This window comes from Theropithecus gelada, chromosome 12 (assembly GCF_003255815.1).
Source record: "Theropithecus gelada isolate Dixy chromosome 12, Tgel_1.0, whole genome shotgun sequence".
Taxonomy (NCBI): Eukaryota; Metazoa; Chordata; class Mammalia; order Primates; family Cercopithecidae; genus Theropithecus; species Theropithecus gelada.
This window is the reverse complement of record NC_037680.1, coordinates 95,106,031-95,123,288: the sequence shown is the minus strand read 5'-3', so window position 1 is coordinate 95,123,288 and position 17,258 is coordinate 95,106,031. Positions and strand designations below refer to the sequence as shown.

The following is a 17,258-nucleotide window of genomic DNA, read 5'->3' as shown; positions in this document are numbered from 1 at the left end:
CTTATGTGATAGAAGCTTCTGTTTGTCAAATCCCAATATTAGTCTTGTTCTACTTTTGTTTAATTTACTATTCAAAGCCACTCTTTAAATCTCGATGATTAGTCTTGTTCTACTTTCGTTCAGTTTAATATTCAAAGCCACTCTTATTCTTGAAGGGCCTGTTATCATTATCAAATCTGTTCACAAAGTTGGGCCTCATCTTTGAAGATCAATGATTTTGACTATCATTTTCCTGTTTTATATTACTTTTTTTTTTTTTTTTCCTTTTACTGCTCCGTGCATAGCAGGGCTACGCTATAGGCAGTGTGTCCAGAGTAGCCTCATATTACCTTTTATTTTGGTTAGGTTATTTGAAATTCTAGTCACAAGATTTAATTTTGACATTGGTTCCACATCAGTTGTGTCCTTGTATTCTCTCAAATTGCAAATTTTTGAAGATCCTGAGTTCTAGCATGCTTTTTAAAGAGAAGTACAATCCATAACTTCAATTTGCAAATTTTTGTTTGTGGCTTCTGTGATGAAGGCATGTATGGTAAGAAACAGTTTTTTATAGATCAGATATTTTTGTATGTGTGCCTGGAACTGAAGTTTATTCCCGTAAGATTTTTGAAATTCAATTTTTAAAGTGTTCTTATGAGTTGAGAAATACATTTAATCCATCAAGCAGAGATCGTGTTCTGTATGAGAAGTGAAAAGGTTACCACAATTTTAACCATAAAGAATTCAGTCCTTCTAAAGAGATAAAAGCCTTTTCAGACCCACAGACAAGATTTGGCATGCAAATTTTTGTAAAGCTTGTTTCTAGATGGGGAAACGTTTTGTATTTCCTCCTTAGCTTTCTACAGAGAAAGTGCTTCTGAAAATAAAAGAATAATTCTCATCAAATCATCTTGAAATAATTAATGTTTACCATTAAATATAAGAGCTATGTAACATTTTAATAGACATTATTTTACCAGTAGTGGCTATATAAAACCTATTGCTTTTTAAACTATGTAACAGTGAAGTAAATAATTTAAGGATTTAACCCAATATCAATGCCAAATTTAACATTCTTGTCTGCTGTATTTTATTTATTTGTGTTTTTTCTAGGAACATTGTAACTATTTTACCCAAACTGCACTAATCCACCATTGTCCCTGTTTTGTTTTTATTTGTATGCTTATTAACTGGCCCAATGCCTGTTACCTAACAGGTATTCAGTAAATATTCTTTGATGTGTCTTTGGTTTGGCCAAATGGATTTTTTAAATCAAAAGTCATCTACCATAGTTAGAGTGATCTATTTCACTATACAAGAGATACTTGTATTAAGTATGAATTAGTAAGGTGGTCATCTCCTGTTTTTCAGGGTCCTCATTCTCCATTTGAAACGATATAGCTTCAATGTGGCTCTCTCGCTTAACAATAAGATTGGGCAGCAAGTCATCATTCCAAGATACCTGACCCTGTCATCTCATTGCACTGAAAATACAAAACCACCTTTTACCCTTGGTTGGAGTGCACATATGGCAATGTAAGTCCTTGAGAGACTATGTCTTTACATTCCCTTTTGAAAAAGAAAGGCTTTAGTATCTAATCAAAAGAATGACTGAATTACATAATATGACCCCAAGATAAAATCAGATCAATGGCCAGATGCGCAGTGGCTCATGCCTGTAATCCCAGCACTTTGGGAAGCTGAGGCAAGAGACTCGCTTGAGCCTAGGAGTTTGAAACCACCTATGGCAAAAGAGCATGACCTCGTCTCTACAAAAAATAAAATAATAAAGCCAGCATGGTGGCACACACCTGTAGTCCCAGCTACTCGAGACTGAGGTGGGAGGATTGCTGGAGCCCGGGAGATGAAGTCTACAGTGAATGGTGATCAGAGCAAGACCCTATCTCAAAAAAAAAAAAGGAAAAGAAAAAATCAGACCAAGAAGGAGATTCTAATTTTGCTTTACTTTGTTTTAGTGTTAAATCACTGCCTGAAGTAATTGAAGATAATGCTTAAAATTTTTCCAAAGTTATTAGTTGCTTTTCATAGTGAGGTGCTTTTTTAGGAAGTGCTCTTTTTAGACTGCTAGAAGACAGTTTGATATACTTTGGGAATATAAATCAAACTTAGGTGATAATAAGAGTCACCTAGACACTAAAAATACTGATTTTTGTGTTTTTTCCCTGGAAGTTCTGTTTCAGTAGGTCTGAGATAGGGGCTTAGGAATCAATATTTTTAGCAAATGCCTCAGTTGACTCTTCAGGACATGCAGTTATGAGAAACCCTATACTCAATGTTATGCCTTCATTCATATATTATCAGCAGTGTAAAGAACTTAAATGGCTACTAAAATTTCTCAAGAAAAAAAGAAGTAATCTTTACTTTAGGTTTTGCTTCATTATGTATGCTGGGAAAACCTTAGGACTTCTTTGAGTGTTCCCCTTTTTTCTACATATTTGCATTACTTTGAAGCTGTATGTTATGTCATTCTTTTCTATACTCAAACACTAGTTTGGTGGAATAATAAAGTTATAGAACTTTAAAGATGAAAGACATTTTAGAGATATTTGTCCAAACCCTTAATTTTATACAAGAGGACCAAGGAAATTAAATGATTTTCCTAAAGTCATACAGTTAGTGTCTGAAAGAGCAACGTCTCGTGGAAGTTTACACTAGTGTCTCAAGGGTCTACTAAGAAAAGCATGTGGCCAGAGAGTCTAAGTGTTTCTGGTTTTTTCCTCTCACAGCTTTTCTTTGTGTGTTTTTGCTTGGTACATACTACCTTCTGCTGGTAGAGCTATTACTCTTGCTGGCAGTAGTGCTGTGTCACACTAACAGTGTAGACTCTATGTGATCACAGGCCTGAAGCCAAGCTATCTGACTGTACAATTTGATAGCTTTTAGACCTTACACAAATTCCTTGACTTGTCTGTAAGAAAAACAATAGGATGGTTGTGAACATTAAATGAGTTGATAATACGTGGAGTTCTTGGCACAGTGTGTGACATCTAATAAGTCCTCAATAAATGAGAGCTATTACTTTAAAAGAACTGAGACAAAGTGATTTTCTCCAGGTTATTTTTTTCCTGTGTATTACACTTGACTTCATTTCCAGTGCTGTCTATTTAGATTATTGGATCAAGGAGAGCCTAGAGATGGTATTTCATTTTCTCTTTTGGCCTCTATTGCTAGTAAAATTTTTTTTTTTTTTTTTTTTTTTTGTGACGGAGTCTCGCCGTGTTGCCCAGGCTGGAGTGCAGTGGCACATCTCCACTCACTGCAAGCTCCTCCTCCCGGATTCACGCCATTCTCCTGCCTAAGCCTCCTGCGTAGCTGGGACTACAGGCGCCCGCAACCATGCCCGGCTAATGTTTTGTATTTTTATAGTAGAGACGGGGTTTCACTGTGTTAGCCAGGATGGTCTCGATCTCCTGGCCTCATGAACCACCGCGCCCGGCCTTTTTTTTTTTTTTTTTTTTTTGAGATGGAGTCTCACTCCGTTGCCCAGGCTGGAGTGCAGTAGTGCAGTCACCGCTCACTACAACCTCCGCCTCCTGGGTTCAAGCAATTCTCATGCCTCAGCCTCCCGAGAAGCTGGGATTACAGGCACCCGCCACCAAACCCGGCTAATTTTTGTATTTTTAGTAGATACGGGGTTTCACCATGTTGGCCAGGCTGGACTTGAACTCCTGACCTCAGGTGATTCACCTGCCTCAGCTTCCCAAAGTGCTGAGATTACAGGCGTGAACCACTGCACCTGGCCTATTGCTAGTAATTTAAAAAGTATTATAGTTGTTTGCTTTTCAAGAGGACATAAAAGGAATTATAGTACAGAATAATTCATTTTATAAGTCAAATATATATCTTTAATAATTCATTTGTATACATTATATATTTTCTAATTTTCTGATAGTTCTAGACCATTGAAAGCCTCTCAAATGGTGAATTCCTGCATCACCAGCCCTTCTACACCTTCAAAGTGAGTTATATTTCTTATGTACCCAAAATCTGTATTTAAGGATTTGGCTTACCCTAATCTCCAAGATTGCCTCCCTGCCTTTTCATTATTGTTTTTCTTTTTGCATGATAATGCTCTTTATTATCTATACTTTTGAAACTTTCCTGAATTTGATTTAGAATATATTGAAGGATATAACAGATTTTAATCAGTGACACAAGGTTAGCTCATCCTCTCAATATTCTGTCTTAAACCTTTAAAAACTTATTATTGCTAATATGTAACAATTTCATCCTAAAACTCTAAAAATTAACAAGGACATAGGAGTCTAGGGACTTAAGGGATAAAATTACCCCTATTAGTCTAAAACACTCTTCCTTAAAGATAGACATAGAATCCCAAAACATTTTTTACCTGTTGTTAGCCAGTCTGGAAATTCTTCTTTGACACCGAATAGGAGTTATTTTGAAAGGGGACAGGAAAACAAGCAAGCATTCTACAAATGCCCTGGTTTTTTTTGTTGTTGTTGTTTAAGACCAAACTTTATCCAAGGAGGGAAGCACATGCCTTTTTTGTTTGCTTTTTAAATATATTTCCTCTGAGATTTTACTAGAGGAGTTCCTGATTAGATCATTTCAATTGATTTAGTTGTCGTTTGACTTTTTAATTAATTTTTCTAAAAATTTGATGGCCCAAAGTACTTTTAGAGAAAAGACATTTTTGTTGTTTAAGGGCTTTTGGGGGGCTTATATAACCATAAAATGACATTTGGGAACTGCTATTTTCTTTTCCTCCTGTTAATTATTTTTCAGTGCAATTAAAACCAGATGACTAACATGACTAGAAATCTGAAATGGTACCGATATGAATACTCTTACCCGTTCTCAAGATACAAATGAGCAATACCACTTGGCTGCTTAGAAAGTGAGCAAGTGATGCATTTACAGGATGAATATTTTTCATTGCTACAGGCAAGCTGCCTTCTGTAAATATAGTAATTATTAATGGAATGCACTCTTTATGTACCAAGTGACTGTAGTTGCAAGAAAGAACTGATTTCATTGGGCATCATTGTACCTTGGCATGGTCATCTGTTCTCCAGGGTCTACTGGTATGAAAATTTGGGAGTTGATCAATAAAGAATGATTAGGCCCTAGAAGACCTGTCATGCCGATCAAACTTAAAAGAGGCTGAGTTATGAACCAGAATACCATTGATTCTTCTACAGTGTCCTTTGTCACATTTGACCCTGGTGCAGTGGTAGCCAGGTGTCACCCTCCTTCAGCAAAATATTCATCTGGATAAACAAATTAATATGTTCAGGTTTGCTTGGTGAGCATGAAATCTGAAATGAGGAATTAAGATGGCTAATTGGCTATTATACTAAAAACCCTTTTGAGCACATAATGGGAGGCTTTTCAAGTGTTCAGGCTGGAGTGCAGTGATATCCTGGCTGCCCTGAGCCACACACTATGTTTGGGCTTATCACTGACCACTTGCCTCTTTTCTTTGATCTACATTGCTATGTAATTTTCCTGATTTCCACTTTGGCCTCTTATTTCTTGGTGCCATTAGTCTGTATGTTTATTTTCAGTTTTTACATTCAGGTTAATTGTATTTCCCAGTTTTCATTTTATATATATTTTTTGTATTGCATATGAATTTATGTTAACCTCCATCAAAGAAAGTTCTTGTTCTTTGACCTTTACCACTTTTTTCTTTAGTTTATTTTCGGCTTACCTAGAAGACAACACAGTAACACCTTACTTATCTGGCATCATTAAAGGATTCCACATAAGTGAATTTATATATAACTGAAGCTTACCCTTCTAAGCGTTTATCTTTTAAAACATTTTTAACAGTTTGGATGAAAATGTTTCTAAAATATGTTATGCTATTCCTTACATTCTTAAATAAAATAACTAAGGATAATTTAAGTATATCTTAATGACTTAAAATCAGCATTTTAAGTATCCATTATTGCACTGTGTTTCAATATGATATTGCCCTCAGAGGCTCTTATTACAAGACAGTTTGCTTTTACATTAAATGACTTTATAGTTCTTGTTTGCTTTTCTTGTGGTTATTCTTTCTCATTTCTTAGCTCTCATTTCTTGATGAACTTGATATACTATTTTATACACCATTTCCTGGGAAAGAAAGGGTCCCTCTAAGTACATGGGTTTTGGAACTGCCTTCCTCAGAAGCTTTTTTTTCTTACTTTGGAATCCCTATGTTCTGGAAAGTAGAGGTTGCCAGAAGTCTGACCTACAGATAAGTGGATAAGTGGAATGTTACTGTTATTTTTAAAGTGCATGGGTCATAATTTAAAAGATCACAAATTAGTCTTCATGCACTTTGTTGTCAAAAACATTTACTCATTGCTATGCCTGCATGAATTCAGTAGCATACTTTATAAAGACAATAGCAAATTTCATTGGGGTTGATCATTAAAAGAAAAAAGGCACAACATGATTAGTTTACTGATGATACGTAGTAGCATAAGAGTTGTCCAGTTTTCAAAGCATGGCTCTTTTGGAGTGGGGCAAAGGTAATGCTGAAATATACCTCTTTTGATGTATCTTTTTTTTCTGTTAAGTAATTTTCCGTAATGGAAAAGCAATTTGTTTTGGTATTTTTACATCAAAAGAATAACAAAGACAAATGTTTATCAGACTTTTTTTTTCCCCCCTTAAATTACAGGAAATTCACCTTCAAGTCCAAGAGTTCCTTGGCTTTATGCCTTGATTCAGACAGTGAGGATGAACTAAAACGTTCAGTGGCCCTCAGCCAGAGACTTTGTGAAATGTCAGGCAACGAACAGCAGCAAGAAGACCTGGAAAAAGTAAGTAATATTTTCTTAAAACATCTGACAAAAATTTGTTTAGCTCTTACTGTCCAAACAAATGTCTTTTATAACCATCATCAAACTAATTAATTTTAAAGAAAATGCCTTCTCTGGCTACAGAAATCAGTCTGTTTACAGATGGATCAAGACTTACGATAAATTAGTTGTTCTGAACAAATTACTTTCTTTTTTTGCCCTTCAGAGCTACTTTTGCATATTGGTCCTCAAATAATTACTTGCTTTATTTTGGTAGCAGCGTTGTTTGTTTGTTTGTTTGTTTTAAAGACAGGGTATCGCTCTGTTGCCCAGGCTGGAGTACAGTGGCATAATCATGGCTCACCACAGCCTCATCCTCCTGGGCTCAAACAATCCTCCTACCTCAGCTCCCCAGGTAGCTGGGACTACAGGCACACACCACCATGCCTAGCTAGTTTTTAAAATTTTTTGTAGAGACAAGGTCTCACTATGTGGCCTAGGCAGGTCTAAAATTCCTGGACTCAGCTTCCCTAAGTGCTTGGATTACAGGCATGAACCACTACTCCCAGCCTGTAGCAATTGTTTATGTGAGGGAACTGTAGTAAACATTTTACATCAACAGAGCAACCAAGTTATCTAATTGTTTAAATTATGGATTTATTAATTGGCTTAATATATAGATAATTATATGGATAGTTAATGCTTTGAAGATCTAAGCTTTTCTATGTGTTTACATTATCTTATGCAACTGTATTTTATTTTAAGCCTCCTTTTTAAATAATAGAATTATTTTAGTAGTTATTTTTGTTCTGAGTTGTTTCCTATCTTACTTTAAAGCCAGAGGTAGTTTGTGGTTGCTCAACTTGAATGAGAAATAAGTGAAAGTCCAAAATTCTCCCAGAAAATAATTTTTGAATATTTACATAATCTTTTTTTTTTTTTTTTTTTTTTTTTTTTTTTTTTTTTTTTTTTTTTTTGAGACGAAGTCTTGCTCTGTTGTCCAGGCTGGAATGCAGTGGCACGATCTTGGCTCACTACAGTCTTTGTCTCCCAGGTTCAAGTGATTCTCCTGCCTCAGCCTCCTGAGTAGCTGGGATTGCAGACATGCACCACAACATCTCCCTAATTTTTGGATTTTGGTTTTTTATTTTTATTTTTTTTTGAGACAGAGTCTCGCCCTGTCACCCAGGCTGGAGTGCAGTGGTGTGATCTCAGCTTGCTGCATCCTCCACCTCCCAGGTTAAGGCGATTCTCTGTCTCCCTAGTAGCTGGGACTGTAGGTGTGTGCCACCACACCTGGCTAATTTTTTTATATTTTTAGTGGTGGCGGGATTTATCCACATTGGCCAGGCTGATCTTGAACTCCTGGCCTCAAGTGATCTGCTGGCCTCAGCCTCCCAAAGTACTGGGATTACAGGCATGAGCCACCACGCCCGGCCTAATTTTTGTATTTTTAGTAAAGACAGGTTTTCGCCACGTTGGCCAGGCTGGTCTCAAACTCCTGACCTCAGGTGATCCGCCCACCTTGGCCTCACAAAGTTCTGGGATTACAGGCGTGAGCCACCTCGCCTGGCCTTCTTTACATAATCTTGATGTCGTTTTTATTTTTCTCATTTATTATTAATAAGACCAGCTAACATTTATAATGGTGTAATAAGCATAATGATGTAATATTTACTGTATAATCTAAATATATCTGGAAGAAAATAAATTGAAAATACTTAAGAGTAATTATCTCTGAGTAATCTATTTTGAGTGAATTTATCTTATTATTTTTACATGTTTTCCAAATTTTTACAAAATTTATACTTATTTCTATCAAGAAAAAATAATCGTGTATTCTTATATATTTATTTTTAAAGTTAGACTCACCATTTAGTTTATATATCAGTTATTGATTGTTAAATAACCCAAAGCATCAAAGAAAGGAAACTTTAGAAATAAAGTTGCTACTTTAAATGCTAACTAAGATTGCTATATTTATAAGTATTCTGGTTTCTTCTAAAAGTAACTCTCTTCTTCAGGATTCAAAATTATGCCCAATAGAGCCTGACAGGTCTGAATTGGAAAACTCAGGATTTGACAGAATGAGCGAAGAAGAGCTTCTAGCAGCTGTCTTGGAGATAAGTAAAAGAGATGCTTCACCGTCTCTGAGTCATGAAGATGATGATAAGCCAACTAGCAGTCCAGATACTGGATTTGCAGAAGATGATATTCAAGAAATGCCAGAAAATCCAGACACAATGGAAACTGAGAAGCCCAAAACAATCACAGAGCTGGGTAGGTTTAATGAAGATTAAACCTCTGTTAAACAAAACATAACTCTTTCAAAGTTTCGTAGTGACAAATGAGCTCCAAATAACCGGAGATAAATAGAAAAATTAGCTGAGCATGGTGGCGTGTGACCCTTATCCCCGCTACTCGGGAAGCTGAGGCAGGAGAATTCTCTTGAACCCAGGAGGCAGAGGTTGCAGTGAGCCAATATTGTGCCACTGCACTCCAGCCTAGGCGACAGAGTGAGACTCCTTCTCAGATAAAAACAAAGGGAGGTGAAGTGGATCTGTATATAACAGGGCTGATGGCATTTTCATTCTGTATTATAAAAAGCTTTAAAAAGTGAGAAGCAAATATTGTGACTAGTACACAGATACTAGTGGTAAACTATGCCGTATCCCTTTAGGTATACATCAGTAGTAAAGCTAACCTTCTTATGTGCATTTAATATATGTTTGTGTCAGTTCTGAGGTGCTTTTCTCACCACTGCTGTTTAAGAAATTCATGGCCGGGCGCGGTGGCTCAAGCTTGTAATCCCAGCACTTTGGGAGGCCGAGACGGGCGGATCACGAGGTCAGGAGATCGAGACCATCCTGGCTAACACGGTGAAACCCCGTCTCTACTAAAAAATACAAAAAACTAGCCGGGCGAGGTGTCAGGTGCCTGTAGTCCCAGCTACTCAGGAGGCTGAGGCAGGAGAATGGCGTAGACCCGGGAGGTGGAACTTGCAGTGAGCTGAGATCCGGCCACTGCACTCCAGCCTGGGCGACAGAGCGAGACTCCATCTCAAAAAAAAAAAAAAAGAAAAAAATTCATATAATTCTTTCATTTTCCTATATCGGAATTTACACCAGGTGTTAGGGTGTGAATAATTCAAGTTCTCCATCCCCTGCACAGTGCATTACTTAGTTTCTATGTTTAGATATATTTAGATACACAACTACTTACCACTGTGTTACAGTTGCCTGCAGTACTCAGTACAGTAACATGCTGTACAGGTTTGTAGCCCAAGAGCAATAAGCTATACCATATAGCCTAGATGTGTAGTCAGCTATACCATCTAGGTTTGTGTTAAGTATACTCGAAGATGTTCGCACAAAGATGAAATCACTTAATGCAATTTCTTAGAATGTATCTTCATCATTAAGCAACACATGACTGTACATAAAATGCTATACTATTTTTTTGGTAATTTTTATTCATTTTTTGTTATCTAAAGCTATCAATGGGAACAACAGAGCTGAGCCATCCTGACTTGTACTGTGGGTATTTTGAAACTTTTAGGTAGATGACTTTTACTGTCTTTTCCTATGAACAGTTCAAATTTTTCTCTCTTGATAGCCCCAAGATCTAAGCAACTGTATATTGCTAATGTGTTTCAGGTACACCAAGCATAGGATTTTGAAAATGAAGAGAATACTAGAATATCAGAAAATTATTTTCTACATTCTCATAGTTGGAACCTCTTCAATTTTAAATTATTTTGCATGCAAGTAAAATAAGAATTAGTATATCCACATTTAACTGGAAACAAAAACGTGATGGTTTTTATACACAGGCATTAATTTTTTCCTTCTTCATACAAGTGTCATTATGCAGTCACCTTATTACATTTATAATCACTGCCCTTAGGTATCACTGGTTAATATTGGTGCTTTTGTCCCTTCCTGATTTATTTCCTGCTTTCTGCTCTCCTTTTCAGTTCTTTGCCCAGTCCTATAACTTCATAAAATTAACAAAGGGACAGCTACAGGAAGAGGTAATATGCAGCAATGTCCTATATCATGCACTTCAAGGGAGCTACAGTTTTTATAGCGTGAAAGGAGACAAAGTAGCTAGAAATGGCAGTGGGTAATAAAGAGGAAACCCACCCTGTCTCCAGGCTCTGGGGTATGGGGAAAAAACAACCTCTACTTCAAAGAACACTAGAAAAATCCATAATGGGAGGCTTTAGAAGAAAAACTGGCCCTGACTAAACACTAAAGAGACCTGACAACCAAATGTAGTGAGTAACCTTAGGAGTCTAGGTTAGAAAAAATTCTACAAAAAATATTTTGGAAACAACTGGAAAAATGAGAATGTGGGCTATAGATTGGAATTATAAATAGAATTACTGTTAATATTCTTAGGTGTGATAATTGTTATGTAGAAAAATGTGCTTTTTAATTAAGAGATTCAGGCTGGGCTGGGTGTGGTGGCTCATGCCTGTAATCCCAGCGCTTTGGGAGGCTGAGGTGGTGAATCACCTGAGGTCAGGAGGTTAAGACCAACTTGACCAACGTGGTGAAACCCCATCTACCAAAAATACAAAATTAGCTGGGCATGATGTTACATGGCTATAATCACAGCTACTTGGGAGGCTGAGGCAGAAGTATTGCTTGAACACAGGAGGCGGAGGTTGCAGTGAGCCGATATTGCACCATTGCACTTCAGCCTGGGCAACAAGAGCAAAACTCTGTCTCAAAAAAAAAAAAAAAAAAAAAGGCCAGGCGTGGTGGCTCACACCTGTAATCCCAGCACTTTGGGAGGCTGAGGCAGGTGAATCACGAGGTCAGGAGATCGAGACCATCCTTGCTAGCACGGTGAAACCCCGTCTCTACTAAAAATACAAAAAATTAGCGGGGTGTGGTGGCAGGGGCCTGTAGTCCCAGCTACTCGGGAGGCTGAGGCAGGAGAATGGCACGAACCCAGGAAGCGGAGCTTGCAGTGAGCCGAGATCATGCCACTGCACTCCAGCCTGGGCGACAGAGCGACACTCCGTCTCAAAAGAAAAAAAAAAAGAGAGAAAGAGATTCAGGCTCACGTGCTTTGGGGTAAAGTATTACAATATAGGCAATTACAGTGTATTCACATGGCTCCATAGAAAAAAAAGAAAAATGTGAGTGAGTGTGTATACACACACTCAGTCTCCAAAGACAGCCTCTAGTGAACCATAGCTACCACTATGCATACTCTTGTATAGACCTCTTCACAGTGAATTTGGGAAGGCTATGTGAGTGCAGTAAAATGTGATTGAATTTATTCTGTGTCAAGTTTGTGATTAAACATTAAGGTGGCCTGGCAGCTTCCCCTTTTGTGCTTTTGGGAACCCTAGGCTGCTGTGTAAGAAGCTTGGCTGCCCTGCTGGAGAGATCACATTGAGAAGGAAAGACTCGTGAGATCACCAGAAGAAAGAGGATATCTAGCCATCTAGCCATCCCCAGCTAATCTTTCTTTTCTTTTTTTTTTCCTGGGTGGGACCAAGTCTCTCTCTGTCACCCAGACTGGAGTGCAGTAGCATGATCTCAACTTACTGCAACCTCTGCCTTCCAGGTTCAAGTGATTCTCCTGCCTCAGCCTCCCGAGTATCTGGGATTACAGGCGCCCGCCACCACACCCAGCTAATTTTTTTTTTTTTTTTTTTTTTTTTGTATTTTTAGTAGAGACGGGGTTTCACCATGTTGGCAAGGCTGGTCTTGAACTCCTGACTTCAGGTGATCCACCCCCCTCAGCCTCCGAAAGTGCTAGGATTACAGGTGTGAGCCACTGCACCTGGCCCCAGCTGATCTTTCTAACCAACGCCACAAAGATGCCAAAGGAAAAAGAAAAAAATCAAGGGAGACATGTTTTTTGGCCTGAGCAGTTGGATAGATAATGGTATCATTTGCTGATATGAGGAAGGCACAGTTGATGAGACAAGGGAGGAATAAAAATTAAACAGGCAAATGGAGATTTCACCTAGTCATTTCAATATACAAGTTTAAAACTCAGGGAAGACATTCAGACTAGAGATATGAATTTGATATTTTGTCAGTTTGTGAGGCTATAGTAATACATGAGATCACTTAGGGAGAGAGCTTAAGTAGAAAAGACAGTCTGAAGAAGTGTCATGATCCCTTTCTTTCAGCAGCCTGTTTTCTCAGTTTCTGATCTTAATTCCAAAATCTTTTCTTCGACCCTGTTTTGATTGCCCACTTATAGAAGTCATTACCCTAGACCAGTGCTTCTCAAAGTGTGAACTTAGATCATCAAATATAATCTGTGAACTTCCTGGAAATGCCCATTCTTGACACCACCTCAGACCTACTGACTGAGAAACTCTGGATGTGGGGCTTAGCAGTCTGTGTTTAGATAGGCCCTCCGAGTGATTCTCATGCAATACTAAAGTGTGAAAACCACTCCCCTAGACTTTGTCGTCATCAATAACTGTACCACCTTTGAAATCTTTGTTTCAAATATCCTTGCCTAATCCTTCTTTCCATCCAGCTTACCTAGTGTCCTATTCCGACTTTATTACTTTATTTTTATGAACACTGCCAACCCATTGACTCTTACATTTTTGCTATTCAGCACCTCCCTCTTATCATCACTTCCTTTCTTAGGCAGCCACATGCCATATTTTGGTACCCTTTTATCTCCTTCCTCTTTTCTTCTGTTGCAGTAGCCTGACAAAACCCAAATTCCCAACTCAACTAGCTACTTTTTCCATACCTGCACCTAAGCTGCTGACAGTTGCTAAAGAAAATCACAAAACTGTGTTGAGTGAACTTTCCTTAAACTCAGGACTACACTCTTAAATGGGCACTAAATGCTACTAGTCAGTTCGGTAATACTTTGTTTTCTCAGTCTCCATGATGTCTTCCTGAAATCTGTACTACTTTCTCTCTCTTTCTCCCTCTCTGTCTTCCTCCCTCAAATGTGCCAAGGCCATTCTCATCTCAGAGCTTTTGCACTTAAGCTCCTTGAGGGCAAGCACCATGTTGCTTTAATTATCACTATATCCCCAGCTTCTACAACAGTGCTCGGCACATAGATTCTCAGTAAATATCTGTGACTTAACAGTTGCACTGTCTTGTGAATCAACTGAGGAGGGATAGGAATACTAAGTAAGGTTTCACAGTCTCTAGACACTAGCCAGAAGGAATAGTGTGTACAAAGACTCAGAAATGAGAAAGCCCACAGCAAGTTAGTGGACCTAAAAGAAAGTTCAGAGTGATCTGTGTGACTGGAGCATATGGTTAAAGGGGAAATGCAAAAGATGAGACTAGAGATCTAAGCAGTCTCTGGTTTTTGCATGGCCTGAAGCCATGTTTAGGAATTTGGACTTTTGTTTCAAAGGCATTAGGAAGTTATTGGATATTTTAAGCAAACAATTATTTTGTAAGGATTTATGGTTGAAGAAAAGACCATTCTGGCTACAGAAGTTAGAGAAAAACTATAGTAATACCTGAGACCTCTTAGGAAATTGTTGCGGTAGTCCAAACCAGAAGTTAGTGGTGTCCTAAGCCAAGGTTTTGGCTTTAAAAAAAAAGTTGATGGATTCAAGAGATGGTTAGGAAATAATCATTTATCTTATGTGAGGAGTGAATGAGAGGGAGAAGTCAAATATGATCCTCAGATTTCTGTCTTTTAAAAGAAACTGTGGAAAATTATCTAATTCACTGAAATATAGAATATCAGGAAGAGAACGCGTTTCAATTAGGGTGTGGGGAAGAAGCAAACAGTGTATTCAGTGTAAGAATGTTCAGTTAAACACATGAATCCCTTTTGATCCATTGTGCAATCTTTAAAAGTGATTATTTCATGGCCATGTTTGTCCCCGTAGATTTTTAAATAGGTTCTGTATCTGTCTGATAGTCTTATCCTGAAGACAAATGTATATTGACTTTAGCATCTTCAAGGAAACTTCCTTGATCTGCTTTCTAACACATGAATTAGTTACTAGTATAATCCAGGATTGTCTGAGGTACATTGAATCATTGAGTGCTCAAAATTATTGGTTAAGAAAAATTATTCTGTCACATTTTTGAGTATGTTTTGATAATAAAAGTAATAATACTCATTTTATACTCTAAAATAGCAACGTCAACCCCCAAGTCTTCCTTCCACTTGAAATGCTCATCATCAGTTAACTTTGCATATCTCAGTTGCAAATTTCCAAAACAGATAATCTAATTGGTTGAGTCAAATAATCCATTCCCAGTTCAGCAGGCTTAGATGGGAGAGACAGGCAGGGTCATGTAGACTTCCAAGCTGCCCCTTCTAGGCCATGGGAAGGGTCGTTTCTCCAATAATAGAAGAAAGGAAGAAATTATTGACATCTCTAGGATAATTGGTTTTTGTGTGTTTAATTGGGATTATCTGTAATACAATTTTTCTAAACAATTGGGATTTTTCCACCAAATGAATTCTAAGTTTCTTTTCCTCTTTTAATAAATACTCAACAATTCAGTACAACTCAAAATGCTAACTAGTTGCTGACTTAGAATCTAAAGCCAAGATGCTGTAAACTTCAGAGTTACCTGTGCTACAGAGAAATACAGTATTAGGGGCCGGGCACAGTGGTTCACACCTGTAATCCCAGCACTTTGGGAGGCCATGGTAGGTGGATCACCTGAGGTCAGGAGTTCAAGACCAGCCTGGCCAACATGGTGAAACCCTGTCTCTACTAAAAATAAAAAATGAGGCCGGGCGCGGTGGCTCAAGCCTGTAATCCCAGCACTTTGGGAGGCCAAGGCGGGTGGATCACGAGGTCAGGAGATCGAGACCATCCTGGCTAACATGGTGAAACCCCGTCTCTACTAAAAATACAAAAAAAACTAGCCGGGCGTGGTGGCGGGCGCCTGTAGTCCCAGCTACTTGGGAGGCTGAGGCGGGAGAATGGCGTGAACCCGGGAGGCGGAGCTTGCAGTGAGCCGCGGAGATCAGGCCACTACACTCCAGCCTGGGAGACACAGCGAGACTCCGTCTCAAAAAAAAAAAAATAAATAAATAAATAAAATAAAATAAAAAATGAGCTGGCTGTGGTGGCACACACCTGTAATCCAAGCTACTCAGGAGACTGAGGCAGAAAAATCGCTTGAATCTGGGAGGTGGAGGTTGCGGTGAGCCGAGATTGTGCCACTATACTCCAGCCTGGCCAACAGAGCAAGAGTCTTTCTCAAAAAATAAAATAAAATACAGTATTAGGGCAGCTAAAGAGCATATACAAACTCAATAATAATATGCATAGCATGAGTGTATAAAGGTAATTCTTACTGGCCAGTTAAATACTTTTTGATGAGGAGGTTTACTTAGTAATGTTTGATATAGTTAATGCTTGTATTTGTATTGAAAATTACTATGGCCCAGGCATTGAAAATTACTATTACAGGTGGCTCAATCCTGTAATCCTAGCACTTTAGGAGGCCAAGGCTGATGGATCACCTGACGTCAGGAGGTCAAGACCAGCCTGATCAATATGGTGAAACCCCGCCTCTACTAAAAATACAAAATTAGCTGGGCGTGTTGGTGCATGCTACTTGGGAGGCTGAGGCAGGAGAATTGCTTGAATCTGGGAGGTGGAGGTTGCAATGAGCCGCAATCATGCCACTGCACTCCAGCCTGGGCAACAAGAGCGAAACTCCATCTCAAAAAACAAAAATAATAATAATAATAAAGTTATTATGAAATGGCCGAGTATGGTGGCTCATGCCTGTTAATCCCAGCACTTTGGGAGGCCGAGGTGGGCGGATCACTTGAGGTCAGGAGTTCGAGACCAACCTGGCCAATATGGTGAAACCCCGTCTCTACTGAAAATATAAAAAATTAGCCAGGTGTTATGGTGCACACCTGTAATCCCAGCTACTCGGGAGGTTGAGGCAGGAGAATCGCTTGAACCTAGAAGGCGGAGGTTGCAGTGAGCAGATACTGTGCCTCTGCACTCCAGCCTGGACGACAGAGCAAAACTCAGTCTGGAAAAAAAAAAAATCATGAAATGTTATTGCTCTAACAATTCAGATAACCAGAAGAAAATCATAACTATCCTGTTTATTTTAGCTAGCCATAGTCTAGAAATTGAGAAGGAACAGGCCGGGAGGGGTGGCTCACACCTGTAATCCCAGCACTTTGGGAGGCCAAGGTGGGCAGATCACCTGAGGTCAGGAGTTCAAGACCAACCTGGCCAACATGGTGAAACCCTATCTCTACCAAAAAAATATAAAAATTAGGCCAGGCATGGTGGCTCATGCCTGTAATCTCAGCACTTTGGGAGGCCGAGGTAGTCCGATCACGAGGTCAGGAGTTCGAGACCAGCCTGACTAAGATGGTGAAACCTCATCTCTACTAAAAATATAAAAATTAGCCAGACATGGTGGCTAATTAGCCAGGCATGGTGGCCCGTAATCCCAGCTACTCGGAAGGCTGAAGCAGGAGAATCGCTTGAACCCTAGAGGCAAAGGTTGCAGTGAGCCGAGATCATGCCAC

General features: G+C 38.8%; 1 protein-coding gene across 3 annotated transcripts in view; it reads left to right on the top strand.

Annotated features, from left to right (window-relative positions):
- USP37 (ubiquitin specific peptidase 37) overlaps window positions 1–17,258 on the top strand; it is a 125,752-nt gene that overhangs the window by 87,396 nt on the left and 21,098 nt on the right. For 2 of the 3 annotated variants that reach the window (XM_025403914.1, XM_025403913.1), the window contains exons 17-20: window positions 1,351–1,515; window positions 3,893–3,958; window positions 6,641–6,782; window positions 8,786–9,041. In XM_025403914.1, coding sequence (XP_025259699.1) covers window positions 1,351–1,515; window positions 3,893–3,958; window positions 6,641–6,782; window positions 8,786–9,041 — 629 coding nt within the window. The remainder of the gene's footprint in view (window positions 1–1,350; window positions 1,516–3,892; window positions 3,959–6,640; window positions 6,783–8,785; window positions 9,042–17,258) is intronic. The other variant, XM_025403915.1, reaches the window with a different exon arrangement.